The following is a 23,997-nucleotide window of genomic DNA, read 5'->3' as shown; positions in this document are numbered from 1 at the left end:
GCACGAGAGATACCTGTACCTTCAGGTGTTTCATGGGCTGACCTCTCAGGTCATGTTCCACTGTCTCCTGCCTTTCCCCTTCCCCCACACAGTCTTTGAACCCAGCACCTCACGTGCAGGGCAGCAGGCCAAGGAATCTCTGCATGGCTGAGTAGCAAGAGAAATGAACAACCTCTTTTTCTAACCCTTCTGAGCGCATCTCCCTGTTGCACTCCCCAAGGCCCTTCCCTGTGCACAGCCTGGGGCAGGTGCCCTGGTTTTTCACTGTGATCATCTAATCACCTTAGCCATAGAAGTGTCATGCAGCAGAATTGAAATCCAGTCACTGACTGGTTGAAAATGCACTTGTGTGAGAGATCAAATCCCTCTCTCTTCTTGGTGTGCTCAGTAAAGCCCTAGGTCTGCCTGGCTTCTCTCCTGACGCTGTTTGTTTGCTTGTTCAGGCAGTCTCTCCAGCTGAGAGTGACAGAGCTGGACATGGACAGTAATATAACTGAATACCGCATCAGTGGTGAGTACCGCTAACGAAGCACTGGGGGAGGGGCATTGGGATGGATTTGAGCTGGAATTCTCCTAGCTGGAGAACAGAAAACAGCTGCCTCTCTGGGTGTCACATGGGATCAATAAAACAGTGACCAGTTCTGAGCGGCTGGCATCGTCGTACTGCTAACACAGTATACACAACTGCAGAACTCACTTGGACAGGGTATTACTGAGGCTGCTAACTTGGGAACCTTTGTGAAATGGGGTTATTTCCCCCACAAAAAACAGTCAAGTGAAGGCCATAGATTCATATCTGTGGCTTGGAATGTTAATACACCCTCCGATGTTTAGCAAGCTGGGAACTGGCAAGTGAAAGGTTTGCTCCTGTCATGTCCTCACAACAGAGAGGTGCTGAGAATAAGTCATTAATACTTTGAGGTGCTCTGATGCTACTGTGATGGGGGCTGTATAAGGACTAAAACTTGTAATACTACTTACCTTGTACCTGGGGCTGCTTGCGTGTGTGTACAGTACTTCTCACAATGGTGTCCCAGTCCATGGTTAGGTTTCCCAGGGGTGACACAAGTTATAGTGAATAGTAATAAATACTCCAGTCACCCCAGACCTGGACCAGGGTCTCCTTGAGCTTGGCACTGTACAAACAACACAGAGATGGTTTGTAGGTTGTCCTAAAAAGTGCACAGACAAAGGAGAGTACAAGGTAATGATGTGACAGTACTGGTCAGCATGAGAAACAGTGGCCACAGCATCCTTCGTGCTTTACAACCCAAGCAGATTACCAGCGATGGTCAGGGAAAAACTCCCTTTCTCTCCCAGCCTGTCAGAATAAAAGCCATTATATAGGCATTATGGCTTCCTCTGGAACATCCCTCACTGATTATTGTCAGAAACTGGGCATGGATGGAGGTGCATCTTTATTCTGCTCAAATACGGTATCCACAGGCTAAGATGAAGTCTTGGTTGTATATTTTTAAGACTGTTCAAGAGATTTTGCCAATGGCCCAAAATGCAGTTATAAGAAAAGAGTCTCTATGAGAGAAAAAGCCAGCTTTCTCTTTGTATCACTGGAAGCACAGATGTTATGGTGACATTCTGGGACAAGGACTTAATTTCTTGTTGCACATTGAGAGATGATTTAATAATTTTATTTGATGGATGCTGGCACAATGCAGCACCGATTGTGAAATGCACCATGCTGGAAGTCTTTTAGATTGACAGTGAAGAATACCGATTTTTTTCTCTGTATTGCCAGATAGGCATAGGAAGCTTTCTCCCAAATTCATTTGGTGTCACCAACCCATTGGGAACTTGCCTTGTAGAAAGGACAACGTATTTCATACACACAGAGAGTTTGTTCTGTGTGTGTGCGTGCGCACCCACACCCATGCCCATCTATTGAAGTAAATTATCCTAGTTCCATTGACTTGAATGGAGCACCGACAAATTATATCAGCTGAGCTTCTGGCTCGCTTTGTGTGTATGCATGGGGCTGAAATGTATGAAAGTGGCCATGCACAGATTAATTCATAAGAGAGTGATGTGCTGATTGCAACACGCAGCATCCAGCTCTTCAGGAAACAAGCACATAAGAACTGCCATTTTATAGGAGAAGATAAATGATCCATCTGGTCCTGTATCCTGTTTCTAGCAGTGACCAATGCCACGTGCTCTGGAAGAAGGCTGAACTCAGTGCCCCTTTTTGCCTATAATTTGGGGTTGGGCGTTCCTTCCTGATCCAAACTGGTGGTTAGTTTGTGCTGTGAAGCATGAGGATTGAGAGCCCTTGTCTAATGTAACTTCAGATACCCTCGTGATTCACTTAATGATGATACCTAATCCTCTTCGTGAGTTTACTGAGCAGTGTTCACCAGGCAAAGCCAGGCCCTATTGCTCTGAAGTGAAACACTGTCACAAGAGCTCTTGTCCAGGAATTGCCAAACTGGATCCAAACTTCTGGTGCAATATCCTGGGTCTGACCATGGCCAACATCAGCTGCTGTAGTGGAAGGTGTGAGAGAGCCTGGAGCAGGTGGACGTGGGATAGTCGGCTGCACACTAGTTCTCATCCTGCTCAGAGGATAGTTAGAGAGTGGTTTCAGCGCGGAATCACGAGGTTTGATATCTCTGCCCCAAGACTCCACTCCTGACGACAAACTCCCCTCTCTTCTAGTCATTAGAAGCCCACGCGGATGGGAAGTAGGCCTCTATGTGACTGGCGCGCTTGTTCTGCTGGGAATAACTGCGCTGAACCTGTGGAAACTATGGAAATCCGGGAATTATCCAACGCCCTCTCCATTTCCCAACTACGACTACCGATACCTGGAGCAAAAGTACGGGTCTGCGTATTCGGACCTCAAACTCAAGGTAAAAGTCCTTCCTTTTCAGGGTGACCAGCTGCCACGCATTCTCTATCAGCCACACTTTTATGAAGACACATAAGTGTGGCGAATGTAAGCCGCTCGAACCTTTTGTTTCCCCCTCAAGGTCTCAAATAGAGGAAGCGGCATCAAGCATTATTAGAGGTGATTTAAGTGCCAGGAATATGTGTGTGGAGGAAAAACATCTTACCCTGGCTCACAAGCTGGGCTAAATACATTGGGTCAGATCCTCTGCTGGTGTAAGTTGGCCTGACTCTGGTCATTCATCTGGCCCATTGGGTCCAAAGCCTCACATGCTCTTGTTACCAGCCGCCAGAGGCGGACTTCGATCTTCACTGCATGTCAATAGGACATCAGCCTTCTGAAGAATATCCTGACCTCGCTGCACTGTCCAATCCTGGTCTCCAGCATTCTTAGATATTGTTTTCCATAGACAAAGAGAGAACATAAGCTCTGGGTCTGGCTCCTGCATAGGAGCTGACTTAGCTCCTGATGCAGCTCTTGCCTCGTAAACAGGGAATGCCCTCAGATTATGGACATAGAGGCTCGGTCAGACACGCTGTTGTCAGGAGGAAGGGGGAATTCACAATAGAAACTCTCAAGCCGCATGGTTAGCTATTCACACTAACAAAGGAAAGAAGACTCAAGGCTGAGTTATTGCTCGTAAGTCTGAGCAGGATGGGAGGTTAGACTGGAAGCGAGGGATGTGAAAGGTTCACCGGTAAGCCTAACCTTCAACGGGTGATGCTTGCCAGTTCCAGTTAATTGATGGGGCATGCCGCGGCCAGGGGCTGCTCTGGGTGTGCGGAGTAACCCATGTCCTCAGCAGGCTGTGTGGGGGTGCTCCAGCCTGGCCACTGGGGAGGGGGCAACTCTAGCCTAACCCCGCCCCCCCCCAGATTGGTTAACCAGTTAAATGTGAAGTGACCATCACATTTAACTAGTTAACCAATTACCTGGGATTTTACATCTCTATTGGAAGCTACAATTCTGGGCTCCTTGTTACAGAGGACACTGTAGAAATGGAAGAGGCACAAGGGAGTTGAGAGCAGACAGAGTGATTCAGGGACTTTGACTTGTGTTTTGAAGCTCACTGCTGTCCGAGTGTCTATCCATCAATTTCAACGAGCTTTGGGTCAGGCCCTTTAGTGAGACAAGAAACAGAAGCCACTGGACACGGGGTGTTTATTAGTGAAAGGAGATGCTGTATGTAGGCTGAAACAAACAAGGGCACAGGAAAGCAAAAAGAAAGGCCGGGATTGTCTGATACCATGATGCAAGAAGGCAGGGAGCTGACCCAGTTCCACTGAAGTGGATGGAAAGACACCCGCTGACTTCATAGGAGTTGGATGAGAGCATCCTTTTAGAAAATGGAATTCCAGCCCCTGGGAAGTCACTGGATAGTATCATTAACCATGCAGAAAAATGCAAAAAGGTCCTTAGGAAGGTAGTGAATGAATGTGAAAAGCTAATGGCCAAAGATGTAAAAACAAATTGCATGTTTTTTACATCTATTGGAATCAAGAAACCTGCAAGAGAATTGGTGGGTTGGCTGGACCCAGAGCGGGTACATGGCAGAGCAACAAAATGATTGCTTTGCACTGGCCTTCCTCAAGACTGGTGTGGGAAGGTACTTTTCCCAAACCCACGCTAAAAGAACATATGACCCTGTGGATCCTTTCCAGTCATCAAGTTCAGTTCCCTGAAATTACAGGCAGCCCTGTCATCTAGACTTGTTAATGAACTGATCAAAGCTTCATCCTAACATCAATTAGATTCTTCAGGGGGAAGCCGAGTTAGTCTGAACAGGATAAACTTAAAAAACAACAAATGGTCTGGTAGCACTTTGCAGACTAACAAAACATGTAGATGGGATCATGAGCTTTGGTGGGCACAGCCCCCTTCTTCAGATGAAGAAACTGAAAAACTCCGGACATCTGAAGAAGTGGGCTGTGCCCACCAAAGCTCATGATCCCATCTACATGTTTGTTAGTCTGCAAAGTGCTACCAGACCATTTGTTGTTCTTTAAGTTTATCAGTTAGATTGTTTGCCCCAACTACATCTACTGAGAGGCTGACCCAGAACTTCCCTCCTCTGGTTATAAACCTTCTACTTTCCAGCCTACCTTTATTCATGGCGCTACTTTATACCCAGATGTTCTTGTGCCAGCATTGGCTTTCAGTTTACATAGCTCTTTTCCCCCTGGAGGTATTCCTAGAGAGCAGTCATATCCTTTCATTTTACTAGTCTAAACAAGCCATGTGCTTTGTAGTCTTCCCTCATTAAGATAGGCTCTCCATTCCACTGACTAGCCTCCTATCTTGTCTCTGAGCCTGTTGCAGTGCAAATTCATCTTTGTGGTACGACTGACAACTTTTTCAGTAGTACCTATGTTAAGAGCCAAAGTCTCATTAAAAGTCAATAGGATTTAGGGTTTCAATCACTTTAAAAATGGAACTTAGGCTCCAGGACTTCTTAGGCACTTAAGGAAATTTTAGCCTCTCTCTTATTTATGGCCTAAATGCTACCGGGCAACATGATTAGACACTTGTTCAAGTTTGCTCAGTATGGGGCAGTGGTACATGTTATGTGTTAAAAGTGGCCCAAAAAAATAAAATGGGGGTGGATATGTGGAAAATTTTCAAAATGTTGATTTTTTTTTTTAATTAACAACTTTTCATTTTTTTATCCTTGTCATCACATTTTGGTTCCAAAATGGAAAACAATTAAAACGTAATTTATTTTGAATATGTATTATTTACAAATTATTAAGCTGCCACTTAGTTGACTAATGAAAAGTTACCCTTGCAGCGAAATTAGGTATGGGAAGGGGTTTTAATTTCATATACAGGATATGTTCTAGTGCTTTAGCTAGTTTCTCTTAAATAGCATATGCACTAGGCTATACCACAGCCTAATGACGTAGCTCTGGTTAGGGAACTACCGTTGTATCTGTTGGCAGTTATATACTTAGACCTCTTAGCACACAAGAGCCCCATATGCTACATTTCAGATGCAGAGAGAAGTTCAGAGGAAACAGGTTAATCCAGCTGGAGTGGCTCTTCTGTTCTTTCCTATGTCTGCAGAGAGGGGGAGCCTCAAATCTCCGAAAGCCAGCGGAAAGGATGTCTCCTGTCCGCAAGCCTAGCCTGAAGATGGATGACACCTTTGAGAACATCAATGAGCTAGGTACCTTAGAGTTGATGAGCAAAGACCTAGATCTGGGTCCATTCGGGCCACTGAAGAAATCCGTGTCCACTGACTCCCTCAGCTCCATCTCCTCCATTGGGAATAACTTTGGCCAGGACTTCACTGTGGGCCAGGTGGAAGTCAACATGGAATATGACGTGTACTCCAACACCCTGCACGTCACGCTGCTGCAAGGGAAGGATCTCCTGGAGAAGGAGGACATCAACTTCGAGTCTTGCTTTGTGCGCATCAGCTTGCTCCCCGATGAACAAATCATTGGCATTTCCAGGGTAAGTGTCTATCACCTGCTCTTGCTCCCTGTCTGGAGACGTGCATGTTAAGTGAACTTGTATGGGACTAGTCATTGTTCAGGCTCTACAGAGCTCTGACAAGCCAGATGTCCAACCTCCTCGTGATGAATCTGCTGAGCCATTGGGGTCAAATTTGAGGTTGCATCTCCTGCTGCTCCTCTTTCCTGATAGGAGGGTGATAGAGCAGCGCGAGTCAATATACTCAGGGTGGATGTATGATTTGTGAGGGGTGGGTCACCGAGGCTGGGCTGCTGGGAGTAATGGGAGGAGTATGGTAGCTGGAAGCAGTTGGCAGAGTGAGTATAACCCATTGCAACTTGGGGCCTCCTAGTGCTTTGAGACCAGTCTCAGAGGAGTAGCTGGTCAGTCTGCAGCCACAAAGATGACGAGGAGTCCTGTGGCACAGTAAAGATGAATCGATTTATTTGGCATACACTTTCATTGGCAAAACCTCACTTGGTCAGATGCATGGAGTGACAATGACAGAGGCAGGCATCAATATCCGAAAGGAAGATACGGGGCAGGCAGTGATGATGACACAGTGCGGTGTCATCTCGGTGGTTGAAGCATTGGGGTAGGTTCTCAATGCATGGTTGCTCCTTCCATAAGACCTACAGGTGAAGACGTGCACACATGCAGAACCACACTCTTGTCCTAAACTCCCTCTAAGCTGTGTGGCTGCGCCACTGCCTAATAAGCCCCACACAAGGGCTTAAGGCTGCTGCATACAGAGCTGCGGTGGCCAGGGGGAGAGGGACCTTCTATCCCCAGCAGTACAGACCTGCTGTAGCCAGGAGAGAGGCACCTTTCTCCCAGCTGGCAAAGAGGCGCCTCTCACCTGGTCTTGAGTTGCTGCAGTGAGAGAGGCTAGGGCAGAGCCGTCTCTTCCAGGCAAACCTGTGCTCCAAACCCCTCATGGAAGGGGTTGTGACCTAGTGCAGGGCCTGGGAGAGGAAATGGGTGCAGGAGAGGATTCTGAACTGGAGGAGGGGTGCAGGGTCTGGGAGGGGGTTGTGACTTGGGGTGGGGGTGCAGGGGTTTGGGTTGTGACCTGGGACAGGGGAGTAGGGTGCAGGGTCTGGAGGGAGTATGAGTGCAGGAGTGGGAGTGCAGAGGTTGTGACCTGGGGCAGAGGTGTATGAGGGGGAGCAGAGGGTTGGGGGAAGTAGGGGCTGAGGTGCCAGGTGTAGGCTCTGTCCAGAAGCACTTACCTAGGTGGTTCCTGGCCAGCAGCCCAGCAGGACCCTCAGGCAGGCTCCATGCCCCGCACGTGCTCGAGGTGGCCAGCTATGGGTCTGTGTTCTGTGACTGCTGCGAGCCATTGGGGGAGGAGAGAGCCACAGGCATTATGTGCTGCCTGTGCCAAGAGCATGGCCCAGGCAGCTCCCATTGGCCAGTTTCTGACCAATGGGAGCTGCAAGATTGTGAGGGCACTGAGCAAAGGGCCCCCCAGGGACTCGTAGTGTGCAGAGCACATGGTCCTGCAGCCTGCCACTTTGAGCCATGTGCGGGGCGGGGAGGAGAAAGGGAGCCTGCCCGAGGCTCCTGCTGGGCCACAGGACACTAGTGGTGGGCTGGATCCAGTGCTATGGCTGGTTGCATGTGGCCTGCAGGCTGCATTTTGTCCACCCCTGGTTTTAGACCGTCTCTTCCTATGTGTGTTCACAGTGCCCAGCACCATGGACCTCTGGTCCCAGCTAGGCTGCTAGCTGCCCCCATAATCCAAACAATAGTCATCCTCTTTAAGGAACAACCCTGTGCCGTCAGCCGAGAGGGTCAAGACAAAGGATGCAGTCGAGCAGTCGATTAACCGATAAGCAAATACTGTTGACAACACGCCTTTAAATGCAGGGCCTCAGCAGGGGACCTACCCCTGCTCTGCATTTAAAATGTAGTCAGAGTGGGGCGGGCGGGCAGCTGCGCTGCGTGGATCTGTCCAGCTCTTGCAGTCTCCAGCCTGCGTTCGAAGGGGCGCCTGGGGCTGCGGATTTCAGTCCTGGTTCTGGACTGCTGAGCAGCTGCAGGAAGATGAGCTCCAGCGTGTGCCCCCTATGCTCATTTTCCTGGGTGCCGTTCCTGCCGGTCGCAGCTCGGGGCACTGGTGCAATGTGGGTGGGGATTCAGGCTGGGGGGCTGCAGCCGTGCTACAGCCCTGGCATTAGTGGGCAAAAAGCCGTTCAAGTTGGTGACACCACATCTGCTTCTGCCAGCAGAGAATGTGGCCCCCTGGCTTCAAAGGCAGCGTCAGCAGAATTATTTGAGGACAGGTGCCACTCCTCAGCCTCAGTGGCTTTTTCTGTCCCATTCCCCACTTCAGAGCTGACTCAGCACTGCAGTCAGTGGAGGACTCCCAGGGGTTTCGGCTGGGTAAGGCCCCCGAGGTGCCACAATGAGCAGGGAGGCAGCTGCAGCACCGAGCAATGTCCCTGGCATGTCTGTGGGACAGGGAAAATATCATCCCCCCTTCCTGCTCGTCAGTAGCCCTCCCATTCCTGATGGTGAGTAATGAGTTCATCCCAAAAAACACCTCGGCTGGCGCAGGGGAAGCTCCAGGCAGACCCAGTTATAACTCATAAGCTTCTTCCGTGGAAGTGGCTTGTGATCCCATTTGTCTGTTCACTCACTGTAATGAGAGCAATTAAGTCTGTTCGAGGAGATGGAAAGGGCTGGAGTGGGAGCGTTGTTTCAATCACTTCCCCAGTCAGCGAGCCGCCGGCGCGCCCATGGAGCTGTCAGGAAGCCGGCGTGTGAGCCGTGGCCGAGCACCAGGGAGGTGCCATTTCCTGGCAAAGGAAATAGGGAGAGTCCAAAGTTGTCATGATACAGACCCGCTCCCCAGGGGATTGATACTAACTCTCACCAGTGGAGTATGAGAGCGTCTTGACTGGACATCTCCAGCATCCCCCCTCTTGGGCTGATCCAGGCTGCCTGCTTCACGGCACCACAGAGACATGAGGGGCCCCCCAAGCTGGGGCCTCACATCTTGTTTCTCCTGGCAGCTGTTTGTAGTCCCAGGTACTTCCTAGCCCTTATTGCCGACAGTGACCTGGTGTCCCGCCCCCAGGAGCCAGCCTGTGCTCTTCCGCTGGTGCGGAGGGCTCAGGGAAAACGGATCACCCCAGGAGCACTTTGGCCTCCAAGTATGAAGAGACGGAGCTGCCCTTCCCACACGTGCAGCTCTAATTTGCTGCCGTTTCCACGAGGCAGGCGAGGGAATAGGGCAGGGCCGTGAATCAAATGCAGACTTCCCCAAGGAAGTCTTTGAGCCTCTAGTCTGTGGGGCAAACCTCTGCTGGCTACTGGTTGTATTTCTGTGCACTTTGCAGCCAGGAATGATGGGGAGGAAAGAGGGAGACAGTGGAAGACAAGTCAGATCAGAAAAGCAAAGAGGAAGGGCAGTTAGATTGGGCCCTAGCGTGTGCTTAACCAGAGTCTTCCTGTTGAAAGTCAGTGGAATTGCTCACATGCTTAAAGTTAACCCACCCACTTAAGTGTTTTGCTGTGTCAGGGCCTTTGCCTCCTGCTCTGAGCCCACTCCTGCACTCCAAACTCCTTGGCCCTAACTTGAAGCCCCCTCCTATATCCCAAATGCCCCATTCCAGTTCTTTCATCCCTCCCACTCTGAGGCCCTCCCACACTCCAAACCCGCAGCCCCATCCCTGCCACGGATCGTCCACGTGCAGATTGAATTTGGTTATGCGCACCAATATGGAGGTGATATGTAGGGATGTAAGTGACTACTCGACTGCATACTCTCTCTCCCTCCCTCCCCCGGCTGTGTCTGTATCAGAGGCTGCAAGGGTAGGGGGAGCAGGAGCCAGTCCTTAAAAGCTGGTTTTCCCCTCCCCCCCCCCAGCACCATCTCCGTGGGGCAGGGAAGGCAGAGGCACACTAGTCCAGGACCTGGCACGAGCCAGGACTGCTCAGTCCCAGCTCGCACAGGGTCCAGGAGCTATTCCTGCTGTGGCTCTGCAGTTTAAAAGTAGTTGGAGGTGGGCTGGCTGTGTGCCCGGCTCCTACTACATTTAAACTGCAGAGCTGCAACAGGGACAGCTCCTGGACCCCAGTGCGAGCTGGAAAATGGCACCTCCCCCAATCGACCAATCGTGTAGTCGAAACAAATTGTATCGACTATACAATTAGGCAGTTACTTGCTTCCTAACATTCTTAGTGGTATGCCTATCATTTCCCTATTGGTACAGATAACAAAATTCATTCTGCACACAGACTAACTAGAACTCTATTGTATCTGCAGCATGTCATCCATCCTTCCCATTGGATGCTCAGCCCCTGCTGCATATCATTATCCTGTCGACTTTCTACAAACTGACTGCAGATGTCAGAGCCCCGCACCAGCACACACTGACGCCTGATTTGCAGCAGTGGGATGCAAAGGCAGGTAGAAATGCAGGAAATAGAACTTTACTGCACGTGAAAGACCAGTGTTCCATGCTGAGTCTCTACTGTTTGTCTAGCTCAGCTTATCTTCATCTTGTCTTCCAGAGCTCCTGGTCCTTCACCACTCTGATCCCTCCAGAAATATGAAACTCCTTCTCCAAGCTCCACTTACTCCGTTACACAGTCCGCATACGGAATGTTACATTTTCCGTTTGTAGGCACAAAGTCTAATGATTGGAGAGCAGTGGGGAGGGAAGAGAGAAATGCAAACATTTGCACACATTATTATTTGTTTTTTGCTGAAGTTTTGTTTTCACCACGCCTTGCTAACCAGATTTATTTACAATGTACCGGTATCCACAGTGAGTGGGCAAGGTTATAGTAGGGTTGCCAATTTTGGATGGGCAAATTCCTGGAAGTTTAATCACATGACCTAATCTTTAATTAAAGATAGAGTTACCATATTTGAACTTTCAAAAAAGAGGACACCCCTGAGAGGGAGTATATCTGTATCAGTATCTACCAACTCCTGTTGTATTAATGTGTTATATATTATTAATACAAAGTGAGTTGGTAGATACTGATACAGATACACTCCCTCTCAGGGGTGTCCTCTTTTTTGAAAGTTCAAATATGGTAACCCTATTAAAGATTCATTTTTAATTCCTGGAAACTCCAGGACTATCCTGAAGGGCTGGCAACCCTAAATTGCAGGGTCAGAGTTAAGGTAGTCTCTGTGGAACTTTATCTCCAAATTTCCTCTCTTAAACATTTAATGGCTTGGCGTTATTTTAAAACTAAAGTGGTATAAATAATTGCTGTATATTTACAGCTGTAGCCTCTCCAATTTTCTTTTCTGGAAATTCAACAAACAATTGCAAAAGAAGAAGGGGAAAAGTAATTTTAGAAAGTAGCAAATTTTTGGCTTCCAAAGAGATCTGTATAAAATACCCCAGCAAGTATAAAATATTATCTTTTAAAATAGGTTGACAGTTCTCTTTTAAGAATAATTTTCAGCACAAAGACCAGACTCTGCGAATTTATGCTCTGAAGTTATTATTTGACTCTGCTTGTAATTCACTAGCATTATTTATAGACACTGGCCTGAGACAAGTAATAAGACACACAAGTCTTTTTTCTGTAGTGTGTTGCAGTCTGTTGAAAAAATAACTGTTTATTTAGCATCTTTCCATTCATAGATCCCAAAGAGCTGTAGCAACCATGATGAGGTAGAGCCACTTCTGAGATCCCCTCCTCCCAGAGCAGAGATGGCAATAATTTTTGAAGGGGGGGGGGGGGCTTTACGAATTTTGGAAGCGGTCGTGGGCCGACCCAGAAGAGGCGGGGCCTCACATGAGCCCTTTAAATAGAAGCAGTTAAAAGGGCTCTCAGCTGCTGGCCTACCACATTGCATTGCCTGACAGGTGTGGGGAAGGCGCAAGCCCTTTAAATAGAAGCAGTTAAAAGGGCTCGCATGTCTCCGGCCCCAGGCAATCTGCCACGCGGGCTGGATCCGGCCTGCTAAGAGGCTTTTGCCCATCTTTGTCCCAGAGCATACCCGAATCTCCCATTGACCTCAGTGGAGGTGCTTTTGACCTGGCTTGCACAGGGCCATTGGGTAGCAAACAGCAGCTCTCTGCAGTACACTGCACTTGGCTTTTCACAAGCAGAGCTGTGTTCTCGATTCGTGACAACAGTGTCTCAATAGCTGAGGTTTTTCTTTAAGCTCCAGGTCCTGACTTCAAGGGGACAGAGGAGATTAAATGAAAGCTCAGAAAGAGAAAATACGTGTTCACAATTGCAGGGGAAAACTGGAAAATGTGAGTCCAGAGCATCCTAAAGGCTCAGAAACTGGACAAAGAAAAAGAACCTCCCACTAATTATTTGTAATGATTTCATGAGTTTTGAATACTTGGGGTTGGCAATACCACAAAGCCCCCATCTAAATCAATATGATCTCTGCCTGTGTGCAAGGGTGTGTCTATACTGCAGGTAGGCACTTGCAGCTGGCCCATGCCTGCTGACTCGGGCTCAGGGGCTGTTACACAACTGAGCAGATGTTCCAACTCAGGTTGTGAGGTGGGAGATCCCAGAGCCTGAGCTGCTGCCCAAGTTGAACATCCACAATGCAATTCAACAGCCCCTGAGCCCACACCAGCTGGCAAAAACTAGCTATAGGCTTGTAATTGCAGTGTAGACATAACCCCAGAGTGTAGCCGGACTTAGGGGATAAGAGCCCAGCAGTGCACGTTAATGCTACCAACCATCAGTGGAGCTTGCTGTAAATCAGCAAAGTGAAGCGAGAGAGAGAGAGAGGCAGTTAGGAGAGCCAGATGGCCAATAGTAGGCATTATGGTCTGCAGGATCGCAGCTTCCCAGACTGATTAGGGGAGCTGGCAGGGTGCAGAGAGGGAAGAAATGCAAACAGAGGTGATTTATTATCCCTGAACCCAGAGATCCAACTGCTAGAACTCAGGCAGGAATGTTCAGGCTTTAAGGAGGCATTTGTTGTGCGAAAACGCCCCCGTGGCAGAGTCTCAGTGCCTGGCTTCCAGCTGTGTCACTCGGAGAAGTGGAGAGGGTTGGGGCTGGGGTGCTCTGCTTCCTGCCACTGCAGGGAAGTGGAACGACCCACCTGGGTGATGGCAGGGGCAGAGCAGGCTGGGTCTGGGTCACTCCACTTCCTGTGGCTCCTGGTCTCTACGGCTGGTGCCAGCCATCCCCCCAAGCTGCCCGGGGCCCTGTGGGGTCCCCCAAAGCTTGAGGCCCAGGGTGGCCACCCCAAACTGTCCTGTGGACAGGATGGCTCTGCCTAGCGTACGTTTCTGGATACATGCAGCCTCTGTAGTTCCACCTTTCTCCTGACTGCAGTGACAGGGAGGTGGTTTGTCATCCCTAGCCTGCCTCTGGTCCCATTCGTCCTCTGTAGCATGCAGCCAAGGCAGCAGGAACGTGGCATTTGTCCCCAAGGAAGCAGGATAATTGCTGAGTCTTTGGCCACTTACCCATTTCTGTGACAGTAATCTGTGTGGAAGCCGTATCCACCAGATTGCGCTGTGTGAGTGGGATCTCCATAGGCAGCCAGTGCTTCAGGGCCGTGCTGTATCCCTTTGTCAGCTCTGACAGCTCTGATTGCTCTCCCAGGTCACCCGCTGTGATGCAGCCCATCTCGCTGGTAGGCCTGGGTACGCTTTGTACCTGTGAAATCTGTCCGGAACCTCCAGGGAGACGAAACCAGCGCAACCTGCAATGTGTGTGTGTGTGTTCCCACAGCCGAGAAACAGCACATTTGTTTGCAAAGTGACGGTCATCCCAGTGTGTTGAGTAATGTACAGTAAGAGGCCCATGCTCCTTCAGCGTGGAGTATATATGTACAGGCAGAGCAGAGTCTTGTGATGGTTACTGGGGGGAACCAGACTTTTTTACAACTTTCGGTCTGTGCAAAATCTCAGCCCGGCAGACTGCATCCAGTGTCCCTATTTGCACTGTGTAGACTGACACCTCAGTGGCATGCGATCAGTGTCTTCATCCCCGTGGGCTTCTGCTGGGTCTCCTCCATTTTTCACTGGAAACTCCTAAGGGTCCGTAGTGAGGAGCTGTGAGATCTGGAAGTCATTTGCACTGCACAATATCAACAACAACGTTATGCGTTTTAACAATTTACAAACAAGTCCACGTAGTCTTCCTGTGTGCCTGGCGAGGGCACTCTTAGTATCTCTTGCCTACCTATATTCTCATAACTCTCCTGTTCAGCTGTATCTCATTTATAAGCATCAAATGTGTGGACCACAGATGAGCTTCCTCTGGCCCATGGATTTCACATGAATCTTTGGGATTGTTTCCTGGCCTCTGCACTACAGGCAGTGCTTCCACATGGGTGTGTGTGCGGGGAGAGGGAAAGGGTACACTTTACCAGGGCTGGTTGCAAATTGTGGTATAAGGTGGCTGCAAATTGTGGCATGTGTGGGGGAGCGGGTCCCTATTAAAAATGTGTATTGGGCCTGAAAAAAAATTATGCTTGAGCCCTGATTACTGGGATGTGATTTGTCGGGTGCAACATGTTGTGTTCTAACTCTGCTGTGTAGATGCTGTATTGATGTAACCCTGGATTACAAACGGACTATATTAGTGCACACTAAGGGCATTTACTGCATGCCGGCAGGATCTACATGGGGGAGTTAGAGCATGCCATGTTGGTGCACCTTACTAATTGCACCCCTGTAGTCCAGATGTCAGAGCACCCAAAGCTTGCGTACAAGTGTAGAACCCTCTGGTCACGTTGAAGAGGTGCTGGAGTGTGGTGGAGGGGGAGGGGAGGGGAAATGGTACTGAAGAGTGATTGCCTGCCAGCTGGAGAATAGATACCCCATCCTGGGAAGTGGAAGAAAAGGAAATGTCCAATCAGCCCGCGGGTGAATGTACGTACTAACCACCACAGTTTGTCTTTAGCGATTGCTGTTTGAATAGCACTTGAATGTGGCCCATGTTAAGTGGCAGGTATCCAATCAGGCCTGCCTGCCATATGAATTTCAGCTAGGGCTTAGCTACATAGTACAGTAATGGGCTCTCGAGGGGTGTGACTCCTGCGCACTAGGAAACCTTCAGTACACAGTAGCAGGATCTGCATGTCCCAATTAACATGCAACATGTGAGCATGGTTTAGAAATCCCCCTCCAGCTCCCCCGCCCCCACAGAGCACATAGATAAGCCATTAGTTTTGCTTGTCTAGAAAGCCCTGCACTCAACTTAAGAACGGCCATCCTGGGGCAGACCAAAGGTCCATCTACCTGCTGTCCTGCCTTCCGACAATGACCAGTGCTATCAAAACCCTTTCCTCTCCTCTGGGGAAGCCAGGTTAGGCAGAGTGTCTTTACATCAAGACTGGGTGGCTTTTGAAAAACTATAATACACTCGAGTTCTACCCAAGATAATGGGGTTGATGTAGGAGTCACTGGGTGAGATTCTATGTCCCATGTTATATGTGAAGTCAAACTAGATGATCTTCAATAGCTATTAGTATGTCACCATGTTTCACCTGGTTTTAAAATCCTATTTCAAGCCCAATTATGACAGAGGCCAGGCAGCTGAAATTAGAGCTGCTGGTAGGTTAGGAATCAGCTGGTACTAAACCAGCCTGTTTTTGTTATCCTGGGCTCCCTCCACATCCCTGCTTGTTTCCTAGTTTCAGGCCCCTCCTATATCTTAGTTTTTACAGTGTAAATTCTTTGGAGCAGCAACTGTCATTTCCTAGTTACACGCACAAAAACCTCCATTCAGATGGTGTTACGGTTGAGAGTATGGATCAGTAACCTCAGGGTTTAAAAAAGGAATCACAAGGTCATTGTAATGTTCCCCAAACCAAACATGACATCCCCAGGAAGTTCAGAATGAAGAATACGTTGAAAGAGCAGTTCAAACACATTAAGGTAAGAAGTGCACAGTTCAGGTGTTCAAACAACTTTAGCGCTGCCCTGCAGTGACATCCTGCAATCACTGTATTATTTGTGGCCTCAGATGAGAGGAAGCTGATTTTTTTTAAGAACACATGACATTGGGAATTTTTTTTTCCTGATGAGGATGAGGTCTGTAGGCGCTATGGCAAGATAGTGGCAAGTAAGAACAAAGCTCCTTTGCATGGTCGCTGGTACTGCGTGGGGAAGGAACAGTTCCATTAAAAGCAATAAAACACAATGGTGTTAGTGTTATAGTCTCGGGATGACGATGCCTTTGTGTTGGTCAGGCTTGAAACTACAGATCACCAAGGTGTGTAATTCTGGTTTTCACTATTGCAAATCTAGTAATGAAAAGATTTCACAGATGAAATAATCAGGCCTGCCGGTTCAAAGGCTTGTTTGCTTTTCTTGGCATAAGCCAGTGCTCCTAGGGATGAGGTCCCTAGTCTTGGCTTTGCCAGAACCTGGGGAGGGGCGGATCACGTGAGGATTACCTTCTCTGTTCAGTCTCCCTGAAGCAGCTGGCGTTGGCAGGATACTGGACTTAGATGGCCCTTTGGTCTGACGCAGTCTGGCCATTCTTATGTTTCCTGCATGAAATCTCCAGCCCTTCTGCACATGGGAGAAGTCTGAGTGAGCACAAAATGCTGGGCCCCGCTCGTTAAAGTCTGGTGGCTGAGTGGATGCTCCCCTCAGTCCTGATTGCTGGAGCTTCAAGTCTCACTTGCTCTCATGTGGAAAGGCCACCTCCAGTTAGAGATGTGAACCGGCCCCCCATCTGTTGTGGGCAGGGGGCTACTCCAGCCCTGTGGGGCCCACTGTGGGTAGGGGCAGCCCCCACATAACTGAATAACCAGGATTTTACATCTCTTCCTCCAGTACAGCCGGCTGCAAAATGGTACCTGATCCATCAGGTTAGGGCAGTCTGATGCGATACTGGCTACGCCATTCCCTTTTGTGCCATTGGGTACGAAACTGAGGTGCCTTATCTGCATCCAAGTGATGAGCCACTGGCAGAGGGGAACATTGACTTTAACTCCTTTTAAACCCAAACCAAGGGTGGCAACAAAAAGTACAATCTGAAGAGCGAGGAACTAGAAGTTCTGGGGTTGTTTTTCCCTTTGCTGGTTGGCTGGTGGAGCTGTATTCCCGTTGCTGCATTTGCGGTGTAAGCATTCTTGTCTCAGTGGTGGTGTGACACTATTTGGGTAATTGGCACCCTGGAGCAAAGGCAGGGGAGAGCGCAGAGGAAGGGCGGCACAGAGGTGGGCCGAGGCAGGGCCTGTGGTGGAGGGGGGTTGTCACAGTCCTTCCCTGGACTGGGGAGGGTGTCACGTGGCCCCCCGGATTCCCCTGACCAGTTGCCTCTGACTTCATAGAATCATAAATTAGGGCTGGAAGAGACCTGAGAAGGTCTTGTAGTGCAACCCCCTGCTCAAAGCAGGACCAGCCCCAACTAAACCATCCCAGCCGGGGCTGTGTCAAACTGGGACTTAAAAACCTCTAGGGATGGAGATTCCACCACTCCCTAAGCAACCCATCCCCGTGCTTCACCACCCTCCAGTGAAGCCGATTTTCCTAATGTCCAACCTGGACCTTCCCCACTGCAACTTGAGACCCTTGTTCCTTGTTCTGCCATCCGTCACCACTGAGAACAGCCTCTCTCCTTTGGAACCCTTCTTTGGAACTCCCTTCAGGCAATACTGTCAATTATCCCCTCATTCATCTCTTCTGCAGACTGAGTAAGCTCAGTTCCCTCAGCCTCTCAAGTCATGTTCCCCAACCCCCTAGTCATTTTTTGTTGCCCTCTGCTGGACTCTCTCCAATTTGTCCATATCCTTTCTGCAGTGGGGGCTCCAAAACTGGACATGTCACTCCAGATGTGGCTTCACCTGCGCCGAATAAAGGGGAATAATCACTTCCCTTGATCTGCCGGCAATGCTCCTACTAATGCAACCTAATATGCCATTAAGCTTCTTGGCATCAAGGGCACACCATTGCCTCGTATCCAGATTGCCATCTGCTATAATCCCCGGGTCCTCCTCTGCATAATGGCAGCCTATTCAATCAGAGACCCCTTCTCCCTCCTCTAGAATGGGATCAGTGGGAGAATAAGGGATAGGGAGAAAAAGGCTAATAAGCCCCCTTTCCCCCCCCCCCCCTTGTGTTAACTCTCTGCAGCACTAGCTTATCAGGCCTCCTATTCCCTCCTTTTGTAAACTGTTTCAACCAGCCATTCAGTTCTAGTTCCTATCTCAGAATGAATACAGCAAATCTAAGCTGCTAGGTGTGAGAAAAACAAGCCCTCGGACGGCTGACAAATCTAACTGAAGCCTCAGGAGGAAAGGGACAGCATTGCCAGAAATAGGTGTAACTCAGCTCCCTGTGATGGGCTGCAGCCTGGCCTCTTTGGGGCTCAAAGCCTCAGCATCTGCTGTTACGGACCTGGTTTCTCCTCCCAGCTCTGCCTGTCACTCGTTTGTAAAAACGCAAGGCTGTTACGTGGCTGCCTTCCAGAACGCAACCAGTGACGTGTAAACAGCAGCTGAGCCCGGAACTCACAGGCCTGGAATACACTTAAAAATGAGACCAACCTGGCTACATTGCGGAGGGCTGTGAAAAACCTTGTGCCTCAAGCACCCGTTAGGTCAACATAACACCCAGTGCAGACACAGCTAGATCAATGGAAGAATTCTTCCGCCGACCCAGCTACTGCTTCTCAGGGAGGTGGAGAAGCGACTTTGATGGACTCCTGCCCCCCCCCCCCCCCCCCCCCCGCCTGCGGGGACATTTTGCTGTAGCAGAGACATGGCCTCCAGTTCCAGGCTCCCTGCTTAGCCTGTCAGGGAGGGGAAAGTGCGCTATTAGCAGGGGAGTCTGTCTCTCCAGCGAAATAGGGAGCAGGCAGCCAGCTTGAGCTGAACGGCAGAACCCCAGGCAAAATCCCAGCCATGCGGGAGCTCAGCTGCTAACCCACGAGGCTGTTGCACCAATGACCTTGCTGCTGGGCACAAAAATGCTTTGTAGCTGGTTTCGCCTGAATCTGCATCTTTTGCCTCTGTAACGTGGAAGCCAGTGAACCAGGAATCCAGTTCAGCGGAGGGGAAGAGGAGTGGAGGGAGGGGGTTTCCTGTGCTGGACAGCACTTGCCTCTCAGGGACAGCGCACCAGGCCCTGACTTAGCGCTGCAGCAGGCTTGCTCCTCTCTGCGGCAAGCCTCCCACGCACACTGGGACAGAGAAGGCAGGCAGGGATGGGGGAGGAAGGGCTTGTTTTACAGCTTCGTGTTCTCAGAGGAAGCCTTCCCTGGCCTGCTTCGAACTAGGCGCTTTCTCAGGGCGGCTGCTGCCGTGCTTCTCTCATGATTGGGTAGGAACAGCTTGTCCAGGTGGGAACGTAGCCCTGCTGGATGTGGCCCGGTCACTAATTGCTGGGACGCCTGCGTCAGTGGTAGCGCCGCACGCTCCAGACTTGACAACGGGGAAGAGAGAAGCACCCTTCCCTTGGGTTGCTGCTGGATCTCCTTTCAGCCGCCTTCGGGGGCAGAATCTGATCGGAGCCCAACCTTCCGCAGTCTGCAGGTGGCCAGGGTTAAAACCAGATTCTGATCTAGCGTAAACTCGGGGAGGGCGTCACTGCCCTCGGTGGAGAGTTAACCTCACGCGACAGCAGAATGAGGCAGGGAGCCAATTTGCAATGCTCACCACAGAGCGAGAGAGAAGTCGCAGAGTTCTGAGCGGATCTGGATCCGGCTGTGACCCTCTGCCACGCTAGAGGCAGGGAGGATGGACCCCGTGACGTTGGCCAGTCCCAGCTCACGTTTGGAAGAGCGGTAATTACCTCTGAATCAGGCTTCTGCTGGACTCCGTCTCCTGCTAGCATCTCCTCGGAGCCACGAGCCCATGAGCAAAGGACTGTGGGCCAGGATATGGGTGTGTAGGGTCAGACCTGGCTTCAGGACAGGAAGCAGAAAAAAAAAATCGAATGTCCCATTTCTGCCCATCGAGCCCTCCCCCCACCGGAATGGCTTAAAATAGTAACTAGAGGACTCCCCTGGCCTGCAGCTCAGGAGCTGGAAACAGATGCAGCACACACAGGCCAAGGCTCTGGTGCGTCAGGCAGGTGTCACTGGTGCCAGCCCAGTGCAGCAGGCTGGGGTGAACCCAACATGCTCTCACGTGACCATGCAGCGGCCATGCCACGCATTCCTGGGAGCATTGGGAAGGCAATGGGTGTTCTCGCCACGGGGCCCATTCTTCCGAGCCCTAGGTGGCACTCTGAGGAGCCACGTCCAACCCTCTGCAGCTGGTAGGACAGGTTATCCTGTTTACGGCACTTCAGCGGGAAGGGGCCCATTTCTTCCCTCCCACTCACCCCCTACTGCCCCTACATTCCCTTGCACACGAACCCACATCCTGCATGGTTCTGAGCTCTCACAGCCCGCACCGATTCCAGTAGAAGCATATTCAGTCAGTACACCCTTCCCTTCCATCCTGGTTGGATTCACTGTGTTCCCGGGCTGCTCTGAGGCAGCTAGCCGGGTGCATGCTGTGGGGAGGGAGCCGGCAAAAGGATCCAATAGACTCCCATCCCCCCCAACCTTGAAGTAGTAGGGCATTTGGGGGGGGGGGTCAGTACTACATCTGGTGGGGTTCTCTTACTGCCCTTCCCAGAGTTCCTTAAGCAGCAGTGTCTGCAGTGTGCACAGAGGGAGAGGTCTGGTGCTGATCATGCCGGAGTCCCACACACTGCATCCCCCTGCCCACTTCATTTCAGGGGATGTGCCATTGCTCAGCCATTCTTCCCCTATGTCAAAATGTCTGTACTCACATGGGGAGAGCTGTTGCTGTGGAGCAGGTGTGAGATTTTGCTCTCACTCTGTGAAATCACAGTGTGCGTATATGTGAGGGGCACAGGGACCACCTAGCGCTCATTAGTGTAATGTGACAGAGCTCCTCTTGGTGGGTTTTGCGCTTTCAGGTGGATTTATTTGCCTCCGAGCACCACTCAGTTTAGACAGCAGCCTGCTGTTTGTTGAACTACTTTCATCATTGGCCGGCACGGGGAAAAAGAAGGGAAACCAAACTCCAGAGTCTTTGCAGCCCCTCCCAGTAGTACAGAATAGGACAAGCGCTCATACCAAAACCAGTCTCTTTCTAGCCCTGAAATGGGGAGTTGGGGAGGGGAAAGGACTCAGACCCACCCTCTACTAAGGGTTCAAGCTCAGGGACCCTGTAACAGCTGTGTGACAGCTACAAGTCCCTGGGCCACTTCCCCACAGCCTTCTCCTGTATATTCCACCTGGTATCTGCTTGCACTTTCTTCTCCCAGGCTCTCCAGCACACTTACTCTTATCAGCTCCTTCCTCGCACACTGAGTCTCAGCTGGTTTTTAATTGGTCCCCAGATGTTCTAATTAGTTTGGCTCCCTTGAGTCTGGAAGCCTCCTAATTGGTTCCAGGTATTTTAGTTGGCCTGATTGCTCTGACTGATTCTAGCAGGTATCTGCTGGTTTTGGATCAGCCCTTGTTATTCTACCTTGGGAACAGAGACCTATTTAATTTGGGGCTAATATATTTCCCCTCCAGTCCTCTCCTGTAGCCCTGTGGCCTGCCTCTGTCTCAGTAACAAATGGTATTTTATAATGATATGGTTAAAAATGAGAATGTAAACAATTGTTTAGTAAGTCGTCTGCTGCTGCACCTGCACCTGCACATCTCTATTTTTATGTCTCGTTTTGGAAGCCAGAAGTTTTTAATGAAGTGAAACTTGGGGGTGCACAAGACAAACTGGACTTGTGAAAGGAGTAGAGTGGGAAGGTGGAGAGCCACTGCTCAAACATACATTGATGTGCTCATTTAGCTGCCTTTCAAGTCCACTTTAGTTTTCCCACATAATCATAGACATGTAGTTCTGGAAGGGATCTTGAGAGGTCATTAGTCCATCCCTCCAAGCGGAGGACGGACCAAATAAACCTGGATTGTCCCTTACAGGTGTTTGTCTAATCTGTTCTTTAAAAATTTCCAGTGATGGAGATTCTGTAACCTCCCTCGGCAACTTGTTCCAGTAGGTAACTATCCTTATAATTTTTAAAAGTTTTTCCTAATATCTAACCTAAAACTCCCTTGCTGTACATTCAGCCCATTCAGGGTATCCTGCCTTCAGCAGATATGGAGAACAATTGATCATGTGTCTCTCTCAATGTATTTGAAGACTTTTAGAGGGTTCCCCTGAGTCTTTTATTCTCAGGACTAAACATGCTCAGCTTTTTCTAACCTTTTCTCATGGATCACATTTTCTAAATAATTTATCTTTTTTTTTTTCTTCTCTGGACCCTTTCCAGTTTGTTTACGTCTCTTTCAAAGTGTAGTGGCCAGAACTGGACACACAACTGGACACAGTACTCCAGCTGAGATCCCACCAGTAGAGTGGGTGGGAGTGGGACAGATACATCCTGGCTGTGTCTAGACTGGCCAGTTTTTCTGGGAAAATCAGCCACTTTTCCAGAAAAACTTGCCAGTTGTCTACCCTGGCCGCTTGAATTTCCACAAAAGCACTGACTTCCTACTGTGAGAAATCAGTGCTTCTTGCGGAAATACTATTCTGCTCCCATTCAGGCAAAAGTCCCTTTTGCGCAAAAGGGCCAGTGTAGACAGCTCAGGTTTGTTTTCCACAAAAAAGCCCCGATCGCGAAAATGGTGTTTTTGCGGAAAAGCGTCCGTGCCAATCTAGACGCTCTGTTCCAAATTGCTTTTAACGGAAAAATTTTCTGTTAAAAGCATTTCCGGAAAATCATGCCAATCTAGACACAGCCCCCATGTCTTACTTACTACACTCCTGGTACTACATGCCAAAATATCAGCCTGTTTTGCAATTGCATCACATTGTTTATTCATAATCAATTTGTGAGCCACCATAACTCTGAGATAATTTTCTGCAGGTCTGTCATCTGACTTATTTCCCATTTGGAAGCTGTGCATTTGGTTTTTCCTACCTAAGTGTCCTACTTCATTGATTTTCATCTTGTTCATTTCAGACCAGATCTCCAATTTATCAAGATTCCTTTGAATTCTAATCCTGTCTTCCAAAGTGCCAGCAACTCTTTCGGTTCGGTGTCATCTGTACAGTTTATAAGCATGCTCTTCCCTCCCTTGTCTAAGTCATTAATGAAATCATTGAATAATACTGGATCCAGAAAAGACCCATGGGATACATCTTCCCAGTTGGATAACAAACCATTGATAACTACTCTGAGTATAGTTTTCTAACCAGTCACGCACCCACTTTGTAGCAATTTCATCTAGACCATGTTTCTCCAGATAAATTGTGTCTACTGTTTTCCCCATATCCACTGAGTCAGTAACCCATCAAAGAAGGAAACTAGGTTGGTTTGGCATGATTTAGTCTTGACAATCTACATTGCTTATTAGTTATCACCTTAGTACCCTCTAGGTGCTTCCAAATTGATTCTTTAATAACTAGCCAATTAGCCTGTCATAAGACGGGATTTTCAGGTCTCTCCTCCACGTCGGTCTTCTCTCCTGAGCCTCCGGTTTCTTTCTCCGTCTCTCTCTCTCTCTCTCTTCTCCTCCTGCCTCTCCCCCCCCCTTTCAGCTCTCCTCTGCCTCCTGCCTCTCTCTCTCTTTCTTCTCCTCCCCCTCCTGCCTCTCACTTGGGGGGCCACGGAGCCCAAATGGCCATTTGGGCACCATGCTCCCCGTGCTACATGTGGAGCGCACAGCCGAAATGGTCGCTTGCGCCACTT

The 23,997-nt window shown here is 49.5% G+C and overlaps 1 protein-coding gene and 1 long non-coding RNA gene across 2 annotated transcripts in view; one reads left to right on the top strand and one right to left on the bottom strand.

The window, feature by feature from the left end:
* The window catches only part of SYT12 (synaptotagmin 12), a 47,898-nt gene that overhangs the window by 13,007 nt on the left and 10,894 nt on the right, over positions 1–23,997 (top strand). The window contains exons 2-4 of the mRNA XM_075928338.2: positions 444–511; positions 2,674–2,867; positions 5,969–6,361. Of these exons, the coding sequence (XP_075784453.2) occupies positions 478–511; positions 2,674–2,867; positions 5,969–6,361 (621 nt within the window). The 5' untranslated portion in view covers positions 444–477. The remainder of the gene's footprint in view (positions 1–443; positions 512–2,673; positions 2,868–5,968; positions 6,362–23,997) is intronic.
* LOC142829259 (uncharacterized) lies at positions 6,784–7,795 on the bottom strand. Its single transcript, XR_012903696.2, has 2 exons — positions 7,594–7,795; positions 6,784–6,993 (listed from the first exon to the last, which is right to left on the bottom strand). It is a non-coding gene; the product is annotated as an uncharacterized LOC142829259 (long non-coding RNA).

The sequence above is a fragment of the Pelodiscus sinensis genome, chromosome 5, assembly GCF_052426305.1.
Source record: "Pelodiscus sinensis isolate ZL-2025 chromosome 5, ASM5242630v1, whole genome shotgun sequence".
Lineage (NCBI taxonomy): Eukaryota > Metazoa > Chordata > Testudines > Trionychidae > Pelodiscus > Pelodiscus sinensis.
The sequence above is the reverse complement of the archived record's forward strand: the minus strand, read 5'-3'. Positions and strand labels throughout refer to the sequence as shown.